This window comes from Euphorbia lathyris, chromosome 3 (assembly GCF_963576675.1).
Source record: "Euphorbia lathyris chromosome 3, ddEupLath1.1, whole genome shotgun sequence".
NCBI lineage: Eukaryota > Viridiplantae > Streptophyta > Magnoliopsida > Malpighiales > Euphorbiaceae > Euphorbia > Euphorbia lathyris.
In genome coordinates this window covers 84350992-84374008 of record NC_088912.1, presented here as the reverse complement: position 1 = coordinate 84374008, position 23017 = coordinate 84350992, and the positions used below count along the sequence as shown (strand labels likewise).

Here is a 23017-nt window from a genome sequence, read left to right as displayed (position 1 = left end):
CCAAAACAATTTCTACATGGAAAAGTAGCAGCTCTGGAGGGAAGTAAACATGAATAGAGAAATTTACCAAGGTAATGAATCAAAAGCATCTAGAATGTCACAATGAATAGGCTACTTACGTGCAACATAAGATCGACAGTGCCAAATAATTTATTGTGCATGCAGATCATATTATGCAGAACAGTTTCTGGAATAAGGTTCCATTCTTCCCGCAAATCTTCACCCTCACCACCACCTTCCACCTGGATAAATGCGGAGATTCTTTAGCAAGTCAGAAAAAAAGCAAAAAGAGATGGAACAGACAAAAATACAACAGTTAAGAAGAAAATCACTTTTTCTAAACATTCATCTTCAGAAAGCAACTCCTGCCACTCTGACAAATTCTCATTTGCAAAAACCTCAGGGAAAGTTGATATATCAACATCAATAACATGCTGGATATCAAATGCACGAGGCCTGAACTTGAATTGTTGAGCATCATAGCCTTCTTTGCTTTTGGTTTGAACTTTCATATCTATCCACATACTTGCAAACTCCTTAAATATCTTATCCAATGCCTGAGACACAACAAATTTGAAGTATTAGAGTACCACTTCTTCAAGCAGACCTTGCATTACTGAACTCAGCTCCTGTAAAGAATCTAACCTTGAATGACGCTTTATCAATCCTTTTTGCATCAGCGATAGAATGAGCAACATGAAGAACAATATTCAGATAAAGAGCAGCTTTGAGTTGCATCGCAGAAACCTACGCTCATTTCAAGCACAACAGAAAGCAGAAATTTAATAAGAAATGAAAATGTAGCATAGTAAAACTATGCAAACTTCGAACAGTAAAGAAAGTACAAGCTTCGCAGCAGCATCAAGTTGAGGAATAGACAAAATTTAAACTTTAACTAGGTGAGCTGAAGGTGTACCCCTCTTTCAGCATTGACATCACATGAAAACGAAACCAGCTTTTCTAGCATATCTTTTTCTTGATCCCAGAAGTTTACAGGTGTATCTATGTCATCAGAAGAAACTGATGCAAGTGCATATCCCCTTGGGAATTTCATAAATGAGCTAATAGATTCCTGCAACATTTTCCAAGTTAATAAGTGGGAGACGAAGAAATTCATTGAATGAGAAGGGGGAAGAAGAAAAAAGAAAGAACATAATGGAATGAAGTACCATGACTTGATTCACATCTTCGACCTCAATTCTACATAGCTTTTTTCTCCACAAGACACCAGAAAGAATCAGTGAGAGACCTAATTTCATCTCATAAACTGCAACTTGAACTGGCTGAGCTACATCGATGTAATCCTTATATTCATCTGATAATTGTTTAATAAAACAATTTGCTGTTTCCTGAGGAATTAGATATCAAGGAAAACATTAAAAAGAGAAGTCCAATTGCCTCCTTTATTACGTACTGTCAAAAATCATATCCAACATGCATATCCAACCCACCTGCCAATTGCAGACTTCATCGAGTACCCGCTTTAACTCCATGCCTTGAACGTTACTTAATTTCAGATCCTCCACCATCGTAATATGTTTCAGGAACTCCCTGCATTCTTTCTGTAGTGCAGTGTAGTTTGAAGGGTTGCTGCGGAACACCATCTGAGATGGAACAATACTATGTTAATGACAACAGAAATAACAGGCTGCACTCCACTTGCAGGAAATGCCACAAAGATCATATAAATGTGACAAGGAAAAGTAACAGCAGAAAGTAGATGAAATAGCTGAACAGCAACTCAATCATCACAAGACGTTACTATAGCACTATTTATAATACATATGAAAGCAAATATCAAACATGCACATAGTGAGATTCTTGGGATCAAAACCTTGGACATAAGAGAGAAATACAACGTACAAAAAGAATGAAACAAGTGCATCAATCAGGTATTACATTATACTTTACTTTTCTTAAATTAAAGGTAAGTCAGCTAATGGAAGAGGTGTTGGGTTCATGAATCCCCAAAGGCATACCAAAGAGCAAAGAAATAATTATAACATTTCAAAAGCTGTTGGGCCTAAACAAAGCTAAAAGAAGAAAAGGAATAAATTAATGCAGTTGACGTCTGCTTTCTGAATAGAGATCACTTCTATTTAGTATTGAATAAAGGTTAATGTTTTTTTAATTAAAACTGTAAATAGATACACCAAGCATCCATACAGTTAACCTCTCCCTGTCTGAATAAAGTCCACTTGTATTTAGCACTAAATAAACATTAAAGGTTTTCTCCAGAACTATAAAGGCTAATTGAATCCATACACCAAATATGACAATCTTTCTCTATCATGTTTAATGTACATTTAGTACTCCAGTTCTTTCATAGCATGTAATAATTTAGCACTTTATTCTTCATGTAAAATTTATATGCTTTTCTTTCATGCCCACTAATTTATAAACATAAACCATATATATATTGCCTTAAATTTGAACAAAAGGTAACTCATTCTGAACAATTGTACAAGTTGAAGTTTGCCATGAGATTTTTGTTCACAAAGGTAACTCGTTCCTACATGCATTGCTTTAACCACATATATTCTACATGAATTACCATAAAATTGAACAAAAATAAAATCTTTCCCATCAATTGCTTGAAGTTGGGCTTTGCCATTAATAAGCAAAGGGTTAAACACTTCTTTGCCCATAGTTGTGAACCACTGGTTTCATCTATACAACTAACAGAACTTACCAATATCAAGGCTAAGCAAGAATATTTGTGAGGCAAAAAATTTATTTTTAAACTAATTTTATTATATTACGGGCGTTAGGCTTAAGAATGACTAAACAGAAATATAAGTACCAGTACCTTTCTTTGAAGCCTTTTTCGCTTAGCTTCAAGCTTATGTAAGAGTTCAGCTCTTTTTTTATCAGCCTCTCTTGAAGAAAAACATCCTGCTAGATACTCACATTCCTTTCGGACCTACAGGGAATTGCAGCATAGAAGTTGAGATTAATTTAAAGAAAGCCTATATCACTAAGCTAAAGTTGCATGCATATAAGTGTAAGTACCACAACATGTTATGCTCAATCGGCATTAAAACTCACCGACTGAAGTGAAACATTGATTTAACCACAACCAACAGACATTTGCTTTGATAATCAAACATGCAATTGATAATATGAAGCATGACAAGAAATCCACGAATGAAAAACTGAAAAAGAACTCAAACAATAGATAAAAAATACAAACCTTCATTTCAAGCTCCAGTGATGAAATCTTCTCTTCTAATTGCAAGTACTTGTAAGAGTATTTCAAAGCAGGATCCATATCATGACTGCTAAGCAGGAGACGGAAGCGCAATGCCCCAATCCGGAACCATGAAAACCCAATATTGGAATAGAATTCTACAAAAAGGAATGAAGAAAATATGAGGAAGAAAATCAAATAAACTAAACAATAAACCATAAAACTCAGAATAAAAAGCATCGAGCAATACTAACCAGTTGATGAGCAATGAAGATAAAGATCTTTTAGTAGCGGCTCAACCCGCTTATTAAACAAGCAGTTCAAACTTTGATCACTTGAAGACCCAATGAGTAAGCTCAAATTCTGCAGTTCATCTTGCTGCCACCAAAAACGTGTAGGGGAGCATAAGAAAAGGAGGTTGACAAAACTAAAGCAGTATAGTCAGTTTACAATACACCTGGTGTTCATATCAAGTAAGAACTGAACCATAACAAAAACTATGCATAACTACAAGTTACTAGAAGGTGAAAAATATAAAAAAAGATACCCTAATTATGTTCTTCTGAAATGCGCTGAAGATGGAACTGATTGTAGCAAATTTGTCAACATCATATACTGTTTTATGTGCATGTATAATCTGGAGATAACAGAACATCAGACTTCAACTTACTAAGCAAAAGTAAACAACAAATTAACAAAAACACATAATATCAAGGACCTGTTGGAAGAGAGAGCGAGCAACAGATAGCAGAAAACTGGGTAAGTTTATCTCTGTTGGAGGACTTTGCCAGATATGATAAGAAGCAAATTTAAGCCTCCACGAATGCGCAGCATAATCATTTAAAGACGGACTTTGCCTGAATTCCAAATAGGAAAAAAAAATTGCAATTAGAAATACACAAGCCTATCAACATATTATTGTCAATAAAAATAAAATCACAAGTTGAAACGAACAATTACCCAAAATAGGATTGTTATATTGGTACAAACACTTTTTTTTAGATATGTTTTTGAAGAAATAAAGATTCTGTGATGTTCAACAGTAACAATAGCAACTATGATCTAGTGGTTGAAGTGCGTTGGAAAAATTGATCTCACATACGAAGAAAACCATGAGAATGTTCAGACCTGTTGCTGGTTCATATTTTTTCAATTGTAGTGAACATAACAAATACGTGCAAAAGAAACATGGTAGTGATTGATTACAACAAGTCTCAGCAGCGGTCACTAGACATAATGAGTGTTGTGTTATTTGAAAATAGGTTCCTCATTTCCAATTTGTGAAAATTCATAATATGACAAACATCTGGAAAATGATTTATCATATCATTTTCCTTAAAGAAGTATATAGTTCTCCCCTTCTAACAATTTTTTCTATTCACCCAAGCATTGGAAAAAATAAATGCTTTCCAGAAAAAACAATCTTACAGAAGCTGTCTTTATTTTTCAAGCTTATGATATGAAACAGAAACAGTATGACAATTGTCAAACACAAAGAAGATAGTTATCGATACGAAATTCAGTCTTACACAATATGGATGACAGATGCAGCTTTTACTGGCAGAGCAAGAATAGCAGGTACAGGAATATCATAACCATCAATCTTTGTGAGGTTCTGCATGCCAATCAATCATCAAAGAAGAAGTATTGTATGTATACAGGCTGAATACATCAAAATTAACAAGAAATGTACCTGAACAGAAACAGAATAATGGTTCCACAAAGTGGAATGCCACCAAAACCACATCTCAAGAACATAGCTGGCAATTTTTATGTTCACTGCAAAACAAAGAAATAAGGATCATGAGCTGATCAAAAGAAAAATAATTCTTACTCTTCCCTGTGGGAATAAACCATGTCTGTTCTAATACATACAACCACAAACACAGATAATGGAAGAGGATGAGAACCCTCATATAAGGGAAAAACAAACGGCCGAATAATAGAAAAAAAAAAGAAAGAAAAAGAACAACAGTAACTGCATAAATATATACAAAAGAACGACAACACTAACCTGCTTCCACAGATGTCCATGCTTCAAGTGTCCATAGGATCTTTTGATGTGGTATAAAATTTTGAGGTGGTCTTGTTGAAAATGTCAACGAGTATTTTAAAACAGTCTTTAGCAGGTCAGATACATCATCAAGAGCCTGTTGTCCAAGGAGGTAGACAGACATAATTATATCATAGTTATGACCAACTCAGACATGAGAACAGTGCTCATTACATGAACATCTCAACAACAGCATTACACAGGCAATACAAACATATACAAAGCATTTCTCATATTCATGTATTTAAAAGATAATAAAAATTCTCTGATCTGGCATTGCAAATGCAACCAAAAGTATGAACAAGCAACCATAAGTATGCTGACAATCACCACTAACAAGTTCAAGTATGTTTGTAAGACCAATTTACTTATGCTTGTATCTGACAAAGACCACTTTAGCACATTTAAGTCTTCATGAAATTAGCATTTGAAGATAATTTTGAAGGAAGTAATCGGCAATGCATGTTTCTTTATCGTAAACCTATATATATAGACAATGAATTAAGTGCCTCAAAACAAGCAAGGTCTGGTTTCTGCTAGCATAGACAAAATATCAAATATTGTTCACTAACGTTCCTCTTTTGTGTACTAAGGGCCAAACCATAATACAATTCCAATAATGCAAAATCTTCTGCAGCAATATTAATAATGGCTGAATCACGAAGTCTGGCTGGTCAATAAAATACAACAACAACAAAGCCTTAGTCCCGAAATGATTCGGGGTCGGCCAGACAAACTCATACCATGTAACGCATTAAACTCGCAGAGTTGATTCCTTACCTAGTAATTAAATGCAAATAGAAGCTCAAAGCATTCAAGGAAACTTAGACCACTGCTTAAAATCTTGAGCAAGAAAGGAAGTACTAAGAATATCACTATACCTGAAACCACCTAGACAATTGAAGTTTAGAGAAACTAACAGCCTTAATCTTACCTGTTGCAATCCCGTGGGATCAACCGAAACAATCTCAGAAAGCTTTTCGAGTACTCCCATGTCTAGGAGATAACTTGTGCTGTCAATTATAGGAAGTGCATCTTGCCAACTACCAAAGAGAGGCTTCAGACACAATATTTCAGGGCAGAAATTACAGCAATTCGCTGAGTTTACTTCAAGAATAGCTTCCTCATCATACTGAAGTTTTTTCTCCAACTTGTGCTTTTCGTGCCGAAATCTTTCCAAAAGCATCTGAAAGACTCAAAATACAATCAATTTGATAAAAGATAACAGAAAGCAATCAAATTAATTTCACCAAGAGCTAAGAAATGGAGCAAAACCTGATACATCTCCTCCAGCTGCTGGATGACTTTGTCATTATCTTCACTACTTTTACTGGTTATATACAACGACAAGCAAATACCTAGGGAGAAAATATAGAAAAAAATTACCGCTAACCAACATCTAAATAAATAATGTTCAGTGAAGTAATTTCCACGCCAAAAGTACAGCTGCAATAGCACTGAACACATAAAATGTAGTATATGTCATGTATAGTCTACAAACAACAAAATAGAGACAAAATAAAATCTCTCCCACAATACTTCTCTCACTTGTTTCTGTTCATTCAGATGATACTATGTGAGTTTCTAGTTATATATTGCACTTTCAATATACTACCCTGTCATCTCAGTTGGATGCGTATTGACTGCCTAGTGTTCTCCACATGAAAGGCAGGTCCTTAATTTCTAAAAAAGACTTCCCGCGTATGGTCAACTTAATGTGTCATCTTATGTCATCAAGGTCTCATATCTCTTACTTCCAGAGCAGTTCCATTCCATCGGACATTCACTTGGTAAACACTTTACAACAATCTCAACAGTTTGAATGTCACTTAAAACATTCTAATAGTTCCATATCATAATCAACAAAAATAAGTTTCTACCAAGACAGGCAAGCTTTCTGCAGAAGATTAAAGAGCAACGCTATGTAAGTTGCCCCAGACTTTGGACTCCTAACAATAACAAAAACCCATGCCCTTGCACAAAAAAAAAAAAAAAAGAAATACATTCACGATTGTCATTCAAGATCATCCTTTCATAATAAAGTATTATAAACATCACACACAAACCATAATTTCAGCTTAGATAAATCAAAGCAATTGATGTATATGTCATCAAAAAATTTATCATTTCAACTGAAAAACCCCAACTTCCATTACATAATTAATTATTAACTATAAAATTATTGCAATAAATATATCTATTTCCTCAGATTCTGAAATACAGAACCAGTACGATGAGACATGAGATTATAGCAGATACGTTTGTACTTCACGATATTAGACTTCTCTGACTAAATTTTAAGATATACTTTTTTGCCAAAATTTATAACAGTTAAAATGCAACATTAAGATAAACAGGTCAAACAAAACAGCAAAAATTTAAGTCGAAATTGTGATAATTTGGTGAATGCACGGTGTCCTAGTAGCTCAGTGGCTGTAGTGATCAGATGAGTATAGTAGACATGACTATGGAAATTATACCTTGCACCACAAGGAAACGAAGTTCAGGATCAGAAGCTGCAACAATCTCAAGGAGACCATCGTTCACTGTCAAAGATAATATGTTAGGTACTAGAAAGGTAACCTCACAGCAACAATAATCATGGAATCAGAGAAAAAAAAAAAATATATATATATATATATATATATATCATACCCAGCTCGTAAGTGTTTTTGTTTGTTTTCCATAATAAGTTGCACCAGTCTACAAGTCCTTGCAGTTTCTCATATAGTTCAGCAGAGGGAGGTAATATAGGATGACCCGCATAAATCCAAAGCAAGGACTGATGTGAATGTTGATGGAATTCTTCAGTTAAATGCTCACTTCCCATCTATACCACCAGATAAAAGAATTACTTCATAGCAAATGCAGAAAAAGAAGTACGACAATAATTATCATTAACTTACCATTAATACATTTTCAACAGCTCTAGGACAAAAATCTCTGAATTTTGAAACATCCTTCAGTAAGGAATGCCAAGACAGCAACAGTTGTTTATATTGGGATGAAATAAAAGCATTCCAAAACACAATGTGATCATCAAGCAGTTTTGTATATAGTTCAATCAGCACATTATACAAGGGAGATGCAACCAGCATATCAAGTATCTCTTTCTCTAACCCTTGCAGAGACTCCAAGACCAGTTTGAAACAGTGACCTTCGTTTTCCCTATAGTTATGCCCACTTTGAGCATTCCACTGTTCATAAGAAAGTCTTAAAACTCCTACAGAGTTAACAGCATTTGAGAGAAGCTCACCCAATGAATTTGACATGTCAGTTGATGAATTTAAGTAAACCATGTCTAGTGAAAGCAATGGTACTGGCCGCATGTTCAGATCTATTTGATGAAAGGATGCAAGCTCATGGTGGCACTGAAAAATACACTTCCAAATTGGATGCTCAAATTCCTGTTTTAGCATACTCTCAAAAGAATGGAAAAAATGGCCCTCTTCTAGTTTGGAGCTAAGCCAACTAAACCAAAGAAGATATAAAGCATAATCAGATTCAGTAGCCTGTTCAATTGACCAATTTGCAGCACCCAAAAGCATCTTCTTAGACAACTTCAAGTCGAATTTACTATCCTTGGATGACCTGGAAATTATCCTACTTGAAGCGTTAGGATACATGAGTTCATGCATCATCTTCAGATCAACCACATGAGCGTCCCGATGATTAACAGAAGAAAAAATTCGACGATCTTTATTATTCAGCATTCCCAATTCATACTGAGACATTAGGTACTCCAGATACATGCAGTTCTGTTTCACGGAAGCCTCTTTAGAATAAAATATATAATGCCTCAATTTCAATGGCATTGGCCATCCACCAGGCAAATGCAAAGATGTTGCAACTGAATTATCAGATTCTGTCAGTGTTGCTGTTGATAAGAACACAACCTTAGCATGATTGATGATATCCCATCCCGTGGACTCGCCAAGGGACGATAGATATGTATGCTCCCAGCTAATTTGTAGGCTCCAGGAAGGCTGGTTGCCATTTATAAGAAGCTGCTGGAACAACTTAATCCAGCGCATAAGCTCAAGATATGAAATTTGAACTTTGAGGTTTAGTCCTTCGTTCCTGGCATAGAGATGAGCTTTGGCCATTGAGTCTACTAATTTACCAACAGGAACACCAGATAAAACAAGAAATCGGATCGCATCCTTCAATTCATACTCTGCCCTAATTCCCTCGTCCAACAGCCAATATGGTTGCATCATAAATATTTCAACTCCTCTGTTTCTCATTGCTCGAGATACTTCACCAAAACTGGGATTAATGGTGAGGAACATCCGAAAATTGGGATGGGGATGCAGAACCACTGGACATCCATCAACATTTCCACATTCATTAACTGTAATCGATCCACTTGGCTCCACCAATGAGTTGATTCTATCAAGAACCTAGAAAGCAGGTAAACAAATTAGCTAACAAGAGTACTAAAACAAGAAATTTGAAGTCTCAAAACCAATAAAGGATGCGTACCGTGGGATTACAAAGATTTGCATTTTCCAGAACAACCCATTCACCATTTTCTATTGCCTTTACAAGTAACCCAGGAACCCATTCAAACTTTGCAGAGAATTGCCTGCTTTGCAGATATTCTTGCAGCTTTGAAATTTCTTTCTCTACTTTTTTGAGTTCATTGATTGACCAAGAAACATATAAACCATCATGGACTACATCTGACTCCATTTGCACAATAATCTCAACTAGCAAATCAAGCGAATTGGCATTACTCTGCCAATTTTCTAGAAGTGTAGAAGTTGACAAGAGACCAGAACCCATATTAGATAAGAAAGCAAGCCATTTGGTGATTATGTCCTTTCTTTTGCAAAACATCTCCTTTGAAAACTTCAACACTGAATTGCAATACTCAGTGACAAAACGCTCAACTTGAGAACAAATTACCCTGAAGTTACGACAAGCATCATATTGCTCAAAGCACCCAAGTAATTCAGATATATCAGTTGTAGATGAAAGGTTTAATTCATTCAGGACATTGCCAGTGAGATCAGCCAATAATCTTATCAGTGAAGTCTTCCCGGAAGATGGTGGACCAACCAAGATGCACAGCCACTGATTCTGTACACAATGCATGGCAGCTTCAAAAACATGGCGAAAACTAGGCATGATATTCAGCTGACTATTCTTAATTTTACATGACCTGCCACTGTTTCTTTTTACTGCAGCATTTCCCACAAGAATGTATCTAGAATTTATTTGTATGCGGGGGTGCAGATTTATCAATGGCTTAACCCCAAAGACCTCTTCATAGAGCCTTAGAAGATGCTTACGATCAGAAGGAGTACGCATTCTTTGAATATACAGAATGTCAAGAAAGCTATCAATCATTAACTTCTTTGGAGCACCTAATTTCAACACAAACAGATCTAGATAAACATTCTGATATAAGCAGTACTACATGGAAAGAACTTATATGACACAACAGGATAAAAGTCATACCTTGTATGATCTGGCATGAGCGAATCACATCACGCAAATTAAATTCCCAGGGGGAGCCATCCTGAGCAAATTTGTGATGGACCATGACATCTTCATGTAATTTTTTATTAAAAAAAATTAGCTTTGAAAGCACCGGCCTTGGAATTGAAGGATAAAGCGAGCTAGAAATAAATAAGTAGTCATCCTCAACTAGCTCATCTATATACACCTGAAAGAGTAACAGGTTAACACAGTTAATGATGTGCTCAATTCATGGTAGACTTGTGTCAGAAACAAGAAATTAGAAGTATGAAATTAACCTTAGTAAAACGGTTTAGGAATGATCTTGGGAGGCCTTTTCTGCCACCACCTTGAGAAAAAGGATTTTGACATGCAAAGACTCTGAAAGATGATGGGCATTTAAAGGTAAGGCCGAGCTCTGGAATGAAGACCTCAGCACGATGATCTAGAATAGCATTCAAACCCTAATAAATAGAAATTTTTATTAATCCTCGTATGAACAAGCAGCAGCAATGAGAGTACAAAATATAGTGAAAAATCTATAAGATTCACATGAATACCTCTAAGACAGATTGTGGAGCAAGATTAAGTTCATCTAGCAAAACCCAGCAACCATCCTTTAAAGCCTGCAAAAGTGTTACTTCAAGAGTTACAATATTTACCACAAACTTAGCAACATCTAGAAAACTTTTACGCAAAAATTCTGACCTGTAGCAAGATTCCATCAGACCATGCAAATTTCACTCCCTCTTCGCTCTCAACTGGCAAGTCTGACCCCAGCAGATCCATCAAGTCAGTCTGCACAACAAGAATGACAAAATAACACCGATGTATTTAAGGAAAAAAAATAACAGGAGGCTCTAGATGAGAAAAAGGACAATATTAAAGCATAAAGCATGTGAAGGATATACAAGATATGTAGAATCACTGACCTGCTCAGATAAGTTGATGCGTACAACATTATGCCCAGAATACTTTGCCAAGGCAATAACCAAACTTGTTTTACCAACTCCTGGGCTGCCTTCCAGTAGTACTATAAACATAAAAAATTTAAGATAAACATTCCAAAATACCAAATGAGAAAAGATGAAATTATACATTCAACAGACAGCTACACCAAAAAGACAGAAGGCAATATAATATAGCAAAAATAATTGAAAGAGCAAGCAAATCTGCAAGATGTACCAGGCTTTGGAAGCTGCATGGCCCGTAATACCCGTGAAGCATTTCGGCATGTGGTTGGTGCCAAAAATTCAAAACCACTACTTTCACACTTTCCAAAACCTGCATAAAAAATAAAAAACCTTAAGTTAGAACAAGATGAACTAAAGTTTGAACTAAGATTTTAAAGTCCACAGAAATATTCAAGATTTAACAAGTTAAATTTAAATTAAATTCAAGAAAAACAAAAGTATTAACAATTTTCAGAAAAGCATTAAAAGAAAATGTTGAGTTGCGTTGTTCATATCTTAAATGTCAAAGAGGCATCATTGATCTCATTAGCTTACCTTTTTCAATATAAAATGGCTTAATACCAAAGACATTGTCACAAAGCATGTCATCCCTGCAAGAAACATCTGCAGCTATTCCAAGATCACCCCAACCATAGTTTTCCATAGTTGAAAGTTTCTGTAGCATAGTATCATCAAGCTGTAAAAACAAAACAAAACAAAAAACCAAACATTTGTTACAAACCATACTGTTAAACTACAAATCAAAATAAACTAAGGCCAAAAGTCATCCAAATTGTACATTCAAAAGCACAACCAAATGCAAGCAAAAGTAAAATTTAAATGTTTGATATTATGCTCCAAAATACGGGTTAGATTCAGCTGAACAATAATTGATATCCAAACAGCTCATAACATATCAAATTCCTTACTGAATAAAGTGAATCTTAATGATAGTTAGAAATGCCCAAAGCTATAACTATTTTGATTTCCATCATATCATGGACAATTTTTTTAATGGATATCATGAAGTATTAAAATTTTCTAACCTCAAATTTCATACTGAATGAAGTTAATCCCAATGCAATACCCTATTTTGATTTCCATCATAAATATTATTAAAAAAATAATGGATATCATGAAGTATTGAAATTTGCTTAACCTAAAATTTCATTAAAATCAATTATAGCTCTTTGGCTATCTTTCAACCTAACAATATATGTACATAGCACACAAAAGACAATGATATGCACTGCCAAAAAGCAAAAACAAGCAATGGCCAATGAGAAAATGGACACTACTGCAACAGGAAACAACATGAATTATGATCAAGCTGATAATGGAAAAAGCAGAGCATTGTTTTACTACTGCAAATAGGAAACAACAGGAAACATGCAACTTTAAAACAAATAAGTAGAACACACACCTCAAGTTGCTTTACAAGAAAAGATAGGCATTTCTCCCGCAATACCGCAGCATCTTCTCTAGAAATACCTGTCCCTGAAATGCAACCACAGGAAACAAGTAAACCTCACAAGGAAGAAAAGAATCAATTGACATTACATTTATCTTTTCATCTCATAATGCATTGATTAACTTAGAAGATTGGAAGTTCTGATACTTAGACATTAAAAACAGAAAGAAAGAAAAAAAAAACAAAAAAAAAAATAGTAAATAAAAGGCAGATGATTGGAGAACCATACAGCTAACCCCTACTAGTAGGAATTCAAGGCTTTGTTGTTGTGTCAGAGGCAGATTTAAGAAACATTACAAAACATTTCCAATTAGCTGTTTATTATTTTAAACTCCTTGTGTGACAAAGGAATCCAGGTCCACAACATGCCCATGCGGATACCACAAAAAGAATTGCAGGAAGTGATAATAGAAGCCGACAAGAGTATAAGAAAATTCTCCAATCAAGGTCAACTGGAACTGCATACTAGAAACTTAAACAACAGACATTCAATCAATACAACAACCTTTTCTGCTTAGAAATGAAAATAATGCTCATCAAGCACGCAAAAATCTCATCGTAATGCTGATAAAAATTTATATTCCTAACAGGAAATCCAAAATGCTAGATAAACTCCAAGCCTTATCATTTCATGCATGCTTAAAATAAAGGCACTGACATAAATCAAGAATTACCTAGACTTAATCCATCGAGTAACACAAGGAAAAGTCCATGAAAGAATGCATAATCAGGTCCTAAACTCCCTTTAGTCATATTAATGAACTCCACCCAAGATAGGAGATCTCTAACAGTAAGTGTTCTTCCGACTTGTAACTTATTGAACCACTGCATTGAGAGAAAATAATAACTACGTAAATCAGATTAATCCAGAGGAACAGAGAAAGCAGTCAGTCAGATATGACACAAGGTTTCACCAATCAATAAGGCAAAACCTGTTAGCAAAACAGGTAAGATGAGATGTTGCCAGATTAATGTTTATTAAGTGTACAAATCTCATATCAAAAGAAATAACTTCATACATGGATAGAAGGAAGTGTTGAATTTAATAAACCAAAAAAAAAGTACCATAATAGACACAGTTACATAAGTTCAACTATAATGTTATTTACTTATGGAATGTAGCTAGATGGCCCATTTTGGCACAATATAAGGTGCAGCAGCGAATCTCCAATGGAACACCAATATCTCAGATATTTTTGTGCTGATAGGGACGCGATAGATAGATCTATTTATCTTACCACTAGAAGATAGAACTCGAACTATTGATTTCTCAAATGCCCAAGATTATAATTACTATATTAGAGAGAGTTACATACTGTTATGCAATGATTAATATTAATAACAAAGATCCAGTTGATCAGAAGTCAAAACGAGCAACTACTCTTGGTTCAAAAGGAGCAACTTTTCTTGGTTTTATAACTGTGCAATTCTTTTGGGCTTGCAATGCTACTTGACATATCCAACACACACTGGTAAAATTATTGACTAAATGCTTTATGTTCACATTTAAAACATCAAAATCTTACATGAATAGTTTTGAGAATTTATAACTAATTGATCGTGTTATAGATTTAAGCCACCACTCAACATTGTAACCAATAATTTTACTGCACTATCTAAAGTTATAGCAAACCCACAAAAAAGAACAACAACAACAACAAGACAAAACACAAAGGGCATGAAAAAGAATTGACCTCCCAGAAATTTATCATAGCATCAACTATGTAGGAGAAATCTGGATCGATAAACCTGCAGGCACAAAAATGGAAAATAACACAATAAAAAAAAGGAGAATAACATTACATACTAGCTCAAGGATCATCTCTTAACCAGGCATACCTATTTAAAGCAATATCTTTAAGTTCATCTAGATGACTAACAGAAGGAACCCAAATCTCGGTGAATCGGTTGCGAAGAGCTGGAGATAATTCCTTCTTACCATAATCACCTCCAGGATTCATGGTTGCAAGCACTAAAAAGTTTTCATGAGCTGTTATTTTTTCCATAAAAGACCCTCCTTTCTCGGCCAACGACTGCAAATGGCAGCAAGAGATAAGAACAGCTCCAATTAGAAGTTAAATACATCAATTGATAAGTGCCACAGATATCAAGTATTAACTATGCAAAATCAGCTGCTAAGAAAAATAAATCCCATAAAAGACTTAACCAGGGATTTAAATCGCAGAAAAAAAAAATATATAAGCAAAATGAAGCATTATTCAGCTATAGCAATAGCAAATATCATATGAGACGAGGATATAAATGATATCCAACAGAGAATGATGATGAAGAGGGAAAAATGAACTAGTAAACAAATCAAAATATTTTAACCTTATCACCAGAAGATGCAACAATTTGATATGGTAATGCATTGAACAAAACAGTTCCAATAAAAGAACCCACCAGTTTTCTTTCTGCTTCCAAAACGCTATTCAACCTTTCCAGTACACTGTCATCAGCCAATGAAATTTCATCAACAAGAAATAAATCACCAGCCTTCATGGCTTGCACAAGTGGCCCATCTTGCCATGCAAATATTGTCTGCCACTTCTCATGCAGCTGAAGGAGGTTTGAGTTCATCTCCTCAAGAATATCAACATCTTGCACAGTGACATCACATTGAACTAGGCGCTTTCTATAGCTAGTTATCATTGCAGAAAGATGATCAAGAGTTGAAGAAGCCTGACCAATATCTGAAGACATTTCCTGAATCCAAGTAATGCAGAAGATATGTTACCTATGCATTTTTTATCAATAGGGATTGAAGAAGGTGGATTTGAATTTAGAACCTTCTCCCACTAACCCCACCTCCATTCTCCATTTTGTGGAGGCTTACTAATTGAATAAAACCCATTGATTATACATACCCATTTTTACTTGGGAAAAGAAAAAGAAATTAGCATTGAGAAAATTCTTACCAGGTCCTCTGGGAAAAGAGCATATGCCTTTGACTGCCTCAGCTGTTCTGTTATATATTTGAATTCTGATGCCAGTCTTGATCTTTCTCTGATAGGATAGAACCCCTGTTTAGAAATGAAGTGATTATATTCAGTTTTACAAAGAGTCTCCAATAGCCAATCTCAAAAAGAACATATTAAACAAGAGGGCTAAAGAATACCCCGAGGAAATCAGACGTTTCTGAGTACTGGTGGCAATTCAAAATGTGTAGTTTTGAGCCCAATGTGCTACTCAGCAATTGACAAACTGTCGTCTTTCCCCCACCAGTTTCACCAACAAGAAGTACAGGTTCATGCAACTCATAGCAACGCTTAACAAGAAAGTATAATCTCCTCATAGTTTTAGTCAAAATAATGCTGCAATAATCATAAGAACAATAAGAACAATATAATTCAAAAAAGAACTTCAACACCAGCAAAGAACAGTTGGTTGAGTTCATACTTTCCAAGACTCTCAGAGTCCCTTTCAACAGAGATAGAGTCCCTTCCATCTGAATCCTGAACAAAGGAAAATTACAAGAATGAAGCACCCATTCCTTGAGGTTATACAGCTCTTGAGATAGAGCATAATGGAATAAAAATACCATTAAATACAATGATGAAAGTTGTTTGCAGCAAGACATTACAACTCAAAGGCATCGAAAACACTGCTTTTAGATTACAACTAAAAAAAGAAAATGTGCCACCGCAGTGTAGCATGACGCTTTTCCAAGCAATGGGCACTTAATATCATGACCACCAAATTGCATTCTACGAAAAATGGACTTAAAAGCAACATCTAAATCTTGAATACTCAATAGCCAATAATTGGGCAACATATTTTATGGCGATGATCAATAATCCATTATTACTAGCTAGAGATATCATAACACTAAACTTGTCAAGCAGCAAAAGTTGAGGCACTTGCTGATCACATGTTGGTCACACATTGATCATCAATGGACATCAAATTTTAATATAAAATGAGTATATGCTCAAAAGGAAAATGCAATTCAATAATATATGACAATATTTTCAACAAAATATGATGCACTCGATGCAAATCTGATACATAGGGATTATTCGAATCAACAACTTAATACAATTTAATAGGTTCACTGCATGTGTCCAACATCAGATCTCAAGCATCAATAACAACATGAACCCAAAGGAAAATTACCTTGTATAAATCATCTTTGACAATTCTGACTCGAAGACGTTTTTCCAAAACTTCTTGAACTACAACTTTCTCTCCCTCATCTCGTAGCCTTTCTGCCAGGAGATAGTAACCCTGTTCTGCCATAACTTCTTTAGAATCTCCAAAGCATTTCAAACGATTAGCCCAACGAAATAAATCTCTTGGAGTTATGAATCCATGTTTTCCAGCAAATACTTTGCTCTGCTGCCTGTGCAACTGCAAGTCTTTCATGACATCAACCATGAGCTTGGCACGACTTCCAGGGATTTTGCACCTTTTCTCTATAATTGTGCTTAACTCATTATCTGGAATTTCATCCACTTGAACCTCCACAAAACGATTGCGAAATGCTCGAGAAAGCATTTTACGCCCACCATAGAAAGTAGGTGGATTTTGAGTAGCAAAAAGCATAAAATTTGGGTGTGCCCGTATGGTCTCACGAAGTTCAGGCACATAAAGTTCCCTGTTGTCATCTAACAACCGATTTAACGCTTCCAGCACATCAGATGGGGCAAGATTTAGCTCATCCAGAACAATCCAATAACCATTCCTAACAGCCTTAACCAGAGCACCTTCATGAAATATGAGCTTTCCATGAGCATCAGATATGTAAGAACCTAAATATTCCTGTAGATCAGTGTGTTCATGGTTATTTATCCGAACGAATTCATGACCAGTTCTAGCAGCAAGATACTGAACAAGGCTAGTTTTTCCACTAGAAGTAGGCCCTTGTAAGAGCACAGGATATTTCTTGATAAAAACAGCCCGCGCCAGGTTCTCAAGTTGTTTGTTGACACTCTTCGTCAAAACATAGTTCTCCAAGAAATCATCACAGCTTGTATCCTCTTTAACTTTTAAGTAAGAATCAAAAGGTATTGATGAAGGCTTAGTTCCCCCTAACAGCTTATGCATAATCATCTCCTTCATAATCTTGGCACTGGATCTATCCAACATAGTAAGAAAAAACATGCAGAAGCCATCATAAATAGCCTTTTGAAATCCAAACTTTCCCTTTGCCTCCCTAATATATTCCAGTGCACGGTACAAGGACCGCAAACTGTATTGAGGCCTCTGATTAGCCCCATCCTGCAGCTTCTCTTCAGACTTGACTTTTGCTGTTCCATAAAAATCAATTATTCGCTGCTCTAGTTTGCTACTTGACTGGGTCTCCTCCATGAAATTGTTAATAAATAATTTTAAATCTTGCTTATCCAACACATCATCAACAAAGTACTCTGTAAATCTGCAGCGCAAAGAGTGGGGCAAGTCTCTCTTGCCAGCATCAGTTGCAGGATTCATACAGGCAAATATACGGAAACTAGGATGTCTAGGTATATGACTGATATCACCTCTCTCAGCTAAACAAAGCGAACCCAAGTCTCCTTCAAGAACACCTGTAATCCTCTGCAGGGTCTCAGGAGGAGCTAAATTCACCTCATCTAGCAAAATCCACTCTCCTTTTCGAAGTGCAGTTACAAAGGCTCCCTCTACAAATGAAAATATCATTCCAGATGATGCCCCAATTTGCCCCTGGGCAGTTTCAACTTTCAAAGAAAATTTCTCCCAATTTCTGAGGATTTCTTCTTCATCCAAAGGTTTTTTTCTTTTCTTCCCAGATCCAGATCTTTCAACATGCACTTTCTTTTGGAAATTATCTAGATACTTTTTAAATGCACTTAATAGCGCAGTCCAGTTTTTCTTTCTGAGTTGCTTTTGTAAGTAGGCAAAAAGTTTATCATTTTCCTACACATCAGCATGTGTACAACAAGTTAGACAATAAAGGCAAATATTGGAACAAACAAATTTTAATTCCAAAAGATAAATAATACCTTCACCGAGAATGTCTTAGAAAAGAGACTCTCAAACTCCTTGTACAGGAGAATACAAATAGATTGTGGGTCTATGGGCTTAAATCCTCCTAATAAATCAGCAACATCACTCTGTTGACTCAAATTCTGGAAAGAAAAAAGCAAACTTCTATCAAGCACATTACAAGTAACAATCCAGCAATCGCATGAAAATGCAGAGTATGCCATGTGCGCAGACACAGTATGACTATAGAGAGAAAAAGAGTGTCCCAATTTATTCATACCAGAACAGTAAGCCTCTGACCAAGCATTGTAGCCAGATTCTGAACAAGAGTAGTCTTCCCCGTTCCAGTTTCCCCAACCAGGAGAACAGGCTCATTGTACTTAACAGAGCATGATACTTTTTCAAGTATATACAGAGAACTGCGCATCTTGACAAGTCTATCTTGACCATGCAACTGAAAACATCACATGAACTGTTTTAATGAAGGAACAATAAACAAGATAAAGTAGAATAAGGAAATCTAAAGTGTGTCCACAAACCACAGTTTCAGCACGTTCAAGTGTAACTCGTCCAATTCTTAGTTCTGCTAGCAAACCCTGCAGTTAAAGTTGTACATGAGCAAGAAGTAGAAGCACCCAAAAAGTCCGACAATCCATAGAATCTAAGATAACAGTTACCTGAATTTCAGGTTTATATGAAGATAGAGCTCCTGCCTCAGCATGGGGAACCATCCACAACTTTGCAACGTCTTTCATAATATTCAGCCGAGTATCAGTCATAGCTGAAAATGCTGCAAATATGTCTATGGCCTGGAAAGAAAAACCATTAGCTCTCTGTTCTGGGTGGGGCAGAAAGGGGTATGGTGGGACAGGTATACTTTTTCTAGAGGGCTGTATTTATTTAACTTGTATAGCAAAGCAGATAAAAAATAGCAAACAATATATAAAGTTGGCAAGCTACATGAGAAAAATCAGACCTCTTGGTAAATACACTGACATTGATAAGCTGTAACCGAATCCTCCATGGAGCTAAAATCTAATCCTGCTATTCGTTTGCACCATTTAATGAGATCCCTGTTACAAGGATCAGAAAGCTGCAGTTACAAAAATCAAGTTGCTTTTAACATAGAATACATGCATTAAGCATTGATTCATTACCTTAATGAGAATCGACCAAGAGATCCATTTAAAACAGATTTTCCAGACTGAAATCCCAAGATATGGTGCAGAGAGACATAGTTAACTCTCTCAAATGTTTCTGAGACAACAACATAATGTTTAGGGAAACCATAATTAATTCAAATATGAAATTGCTGACAAATTTATGCACTGACCTATGAGTTTTCCAGCAAGAGGTTCTAAATTTGGATATAACACTTTCACTATATTTTGCAAGTCCTCAGTATTTGGTGGCCCAATCATAACTCTCCTCCAAAGAACGCTAAGTAAATTTCCACCTATAATGAAAAGAAATGACTCTCAATTTCATATGCTATAACAGCTCTCATTCATATCAAACATACATTTGAACCAGTAACAAAACAGCTTAGAAGCCTAGAACAACAATTGAGGCATTTATGAACAATCAATAATACAAACCTTCTGCATTGCCAAATGCATCAGATTTTGCAGTTGTTGCCGTGGAAAACAGCCGAAATCTTTCTGGCACTCTTATTTCCTGAAAAGATGCTTCGTTCGTTATTGGTCAAAAACACTTTTAGAGGTAGAGAGCGCAAAAGATACAGGAGACGACATGCCCATGTGTCAAAACTGAATGTAAGTGACATGTGTTCGCTTCTGTAAGAGTAGATACAGAAAGCATTCCTACCATGCAATTAAATGTCCATATAATACCCACATGAGCAAATAAAATTTAACTCAGCTTCTAACTTCAGGACTGTCAACGTATCATTACATATATGACTTTAAAATGCACTTCATACAATAAAAAAAACAAGAAGATGTCGCTACCTCCCCATGACCAGTTACGAAAAAGCTTGCGCCTTCCAGTAAAGGTAATAAGATAGATTGTACATCTGATGGTGCTTTGTCAATGTCCTCAAATACAACCCAATATCCATTTAGAACAGCCTGTCAGAAAGGAACATTTTCAGTATTAAAATTGTGTGAAAGAAAATTTTCACAGAAGATGAAATCAAAATTTTTGAGAAATATACCTGTACGAGGGACCCAGGTTGCCATCTAAATTCACCAGGTTGCTCGCCACAAACATAAGTTCCCATCAATGTTTTCCCATCAATTTGTTCATCCATGTGAATAGAGAAAACTGTTTTGCAAGATCATAAAGCAACAACTGTTGGAAAACAGCTCGCACAATAATCACCAAAATCACATACTTCAACTAAGGATGGAGGACATGCAATCTGATCAATGCATAGGATATTGATGTTCCAGCACCCAGATGAGGAAAAAGAGGCTCAAATATGTATAATTTAACTCAACTAAGATTACTTTCTGACTTGTTAGAATGGGCTGCATGAGCGCTCTTCCTAAGTTTACTATCAATATTCTAATAACAAAGCAAGGCGCAAAAATTAACTTAAGAAGGCATTTTAAACTGCCATTACTTCAAAATTAGCATATTTTATCACTATAATATAATCAATTAGAAGTGTACTACTCAGAGAGGCAGCAGTATTTTATAAGGTTTATCATGGACTAAAACATGAGACAATTTTATTATTGAAACCAAACACTCGCACTAGTGGTTTTGATTACAAAAATACAATTCAACAGTAATATAGCTATTGATGCAAGTTCTTAACATGTAAATAAATCATGATAGTGATTATAAAACAACCAACAGATGAACCCTGCCTCCCCACCCCAAAAAAAAAATTACAAATGGAACACAAATAAAAGGGAATAAGGAAGGTATATCAAATTTTAAAAATGGAACAGAGAGAGTGCAAGGAGGGAACAATGGGTTTTTTTTTTTTAATAAATCTAGAGTGAATCGACCAATTATTACATTCTTTCAGACCGGCCATCTAGATTCAAATTGGTGGTGAGTGAACCAGGAGAAATCATACAATTTGAGTTGTATTAGAGATAATAACAAAAGCTATTCTTGGGCCTTAATTGTCAGCTTAAGCTTTTAGTTCAATTGGTTCCATAACAAGTTGCAAGTTCTATAATGCCAACAACTATGCTACAAATAGAGCCATGAACAAGTCTTCAAATCACATAAATTAACAGTTCGATGTCAAACATTATCATTGGGTCTTTGAAATCAATCCTGAACATTATCCTTTTTATCATTTGTACTTGTTTAAAGTTGAAAAGATATATGATAGCAAAAACCACAAGAACAAAAAATTATATAGAGAATTCAATCTTTCACAAGTATTCAACTGGGGCAGTGTTGATTTTCATGAAATTATTCTTATTTATCGTCCTTAATGGCACTCATCATATGAAAATTTTGCTAGTGCAATAATGTATCAAGCTGGCTAGGTTCAAAGTATGTTCTGTATTTTTCACATCGAACATATGAGGTTTTGGTAGTTACCATATTTATCTCTAGGAAGACTTCTCCAAAATACAAACTAATTTTACAAGTCATTGTTAAGTACTTGTCAATTGCTTTAATTACTAATTTGTGAACTTTCAAACAGTTTTCTTCTTTTTTTAAGATTATCAAGAATGAGAACTTTAAACTCCTCCTTTCACCACTCAATATTCCTAAATGTTCATGTTACAAACAAAAAACAATATTTTCAGTATGAATAAGACTTGCAAACCCTTCAGAAACAGTATATTGGTATTCCTACAAATTTTCATCACCAACAAACTTATACCGGTGAACATGCACATAATTCAGAATTAATATCCCTTGCACATTCCTGCACCAGTGTCAAGGAATACAGGCGATAGGTTTTTTATCCTCAGCAGAAAATATGTCGAATGAAGATCTCT

At 35.4% G+C, this 23017-nt stretch overlaps 1 protein-coding gene across 1 annotated transcript in view; it reads right to left on the bottom strand.

The window, feature by feature from the left end:
* LOC136222986 (midasin) overlaps positions 1 to 23017 on the bottom strand; it is a 39633-nt gene that overhangs the window by 10911 nt on the left and 5705 nt on the right. Inside the window, exons 8-53 of the mRNA XM_066010703.1 lie at positions 21256 to 21365; positions 21050 to 21169; positions 20678 to 20756; positions 20413 to 20535; positions 20237 to 20336; positions 20056 to 20152; positions 19757 to 19888; positions 19619 to 19675; positions 19360 to 19533; positions 19097 to 19222; positions 17250 to 19010; positions 16533 to 16588; positions 16252 to 16447; positions 16052 to 16156; positions 15537 to 15839; positions 14973 to 15166; positions 14828 to 14882; positions 13808 to 13958; positions 13086 to 13159; positions 12218 to 12359; positions 11895 to 11993; positions 11642 to 11742; positions 11418 to 11507; positions 11270 to 11335; positions 11009 to 11173; positions 10710 to 10917; positions 9729 to 10615; positions 8150 to 9646; positions 7899 to 8073; positions 7724 to 7789; positions 6519 to 6601; positions 6178 to 6429; positions 5205 to 5340; positions 4884 to 4969; positions 4720 to 4805; positions 3909 to 4047; positions 3738 to 3827; positions 3445 to 3568; positions 3194 to 3348; positions 2810 to 2923; positions 1452 to 1604; positions 1170 to 1349; positions 917 to 1072; positions 646 to 747; positions 333 to 557; positions 120 to 242 (exon numbers count right to left, since the gene is read on the bottom strand). Of these exons, the coding sequence (XP_065866775.1) occupies positions 120 to 242; positions 333 to 557; positions 646 to 747; positions 917 to 1072; positions 1170 to 1349; positions 1452 to 1604; positions 2810 to 2923; positions 3194 to 3348; positions 3445 to 3568; positions 3738 to 3827; positions 3909 to 4047; positions 4720 to 4805; positions 4884 to 4969; positions 5205 to 5340; positions 6178 to 6429; positions 6519 to 6601; positions 7724 to 7789; positions 7899 to 8073; positions 8150 to 9646; positions 9729 to 10615; positions 10710 to 10917; positions 11009 to 11173; positions 11270 to 11335; positions 11418 to 11507; positions 11642 to 11742; positions 11895 to 11993; positions 12218 to 12359; positions 13086 to 13159; positions 13808 to 13958; positions 14828 to 14882; positions 14973 to 15166; positions 15537 to 15839; positions 16052 to 16156; positions 16252 to 16447; positions 16533 to 16588; positions 17250 to 19010; positions 19097 to 19222; positions 19360 to 19533; positions 19619 to 19675; positions 19757 to 19888; positions 20056 to 20152; positions 20237 to 20336; positions 20413 to 20535; positions 20678 to 20756; positions 21050 to 21169; positions 21256 to 21365 (9713 nt within the window). The remainder of the gene's footprint in view (positions 1 to 119; positions 243 to 332; positions 558 to 645; positions 748 to 916; positions 1073 to 1169; positions 1350 to 1451; positions 1605 to 2809; positions 2924 to 3193; positions 3349 to 3444; positions 3569 to 3737; positions 3828 to 3908; positions 4048 to 4719; positions 4806 to 4883; positions 4970 to 5204; positions 5341 to 6177; positions 6430 to 6518; positions 6602 to 7723; positions 7790 to 7898; positions 8074 to 8149; positions 9647 to 9728; positions 10616 to 10709; positions 10918 to 11008; positions 11174 to 11269; positions 11336 to 11417; positions 11508 to 11641; positions 11743 to 11894; positions 11994 to 12217; positions 12360 to 13085; positions 13160 to 13807; positions 13959 to 14827; positions 14883 to 14972; positions 15167 to 15536; positions 15840 to 16051; positions 16157 to 16251; positions 16448 to 16532; positions 16589 to 17249; positions 19011 to 19096; positions 19223 to 19359; positions 19534 to 19618; positions 19676 to 19756; positions 19889 to 20055; positions 20153 to 20236; positions 20337 to 20412; positions 20536 to 20677; positions 20757 to 21049; positions 21170 to 21255; positions 21366 to 23017) is intronic.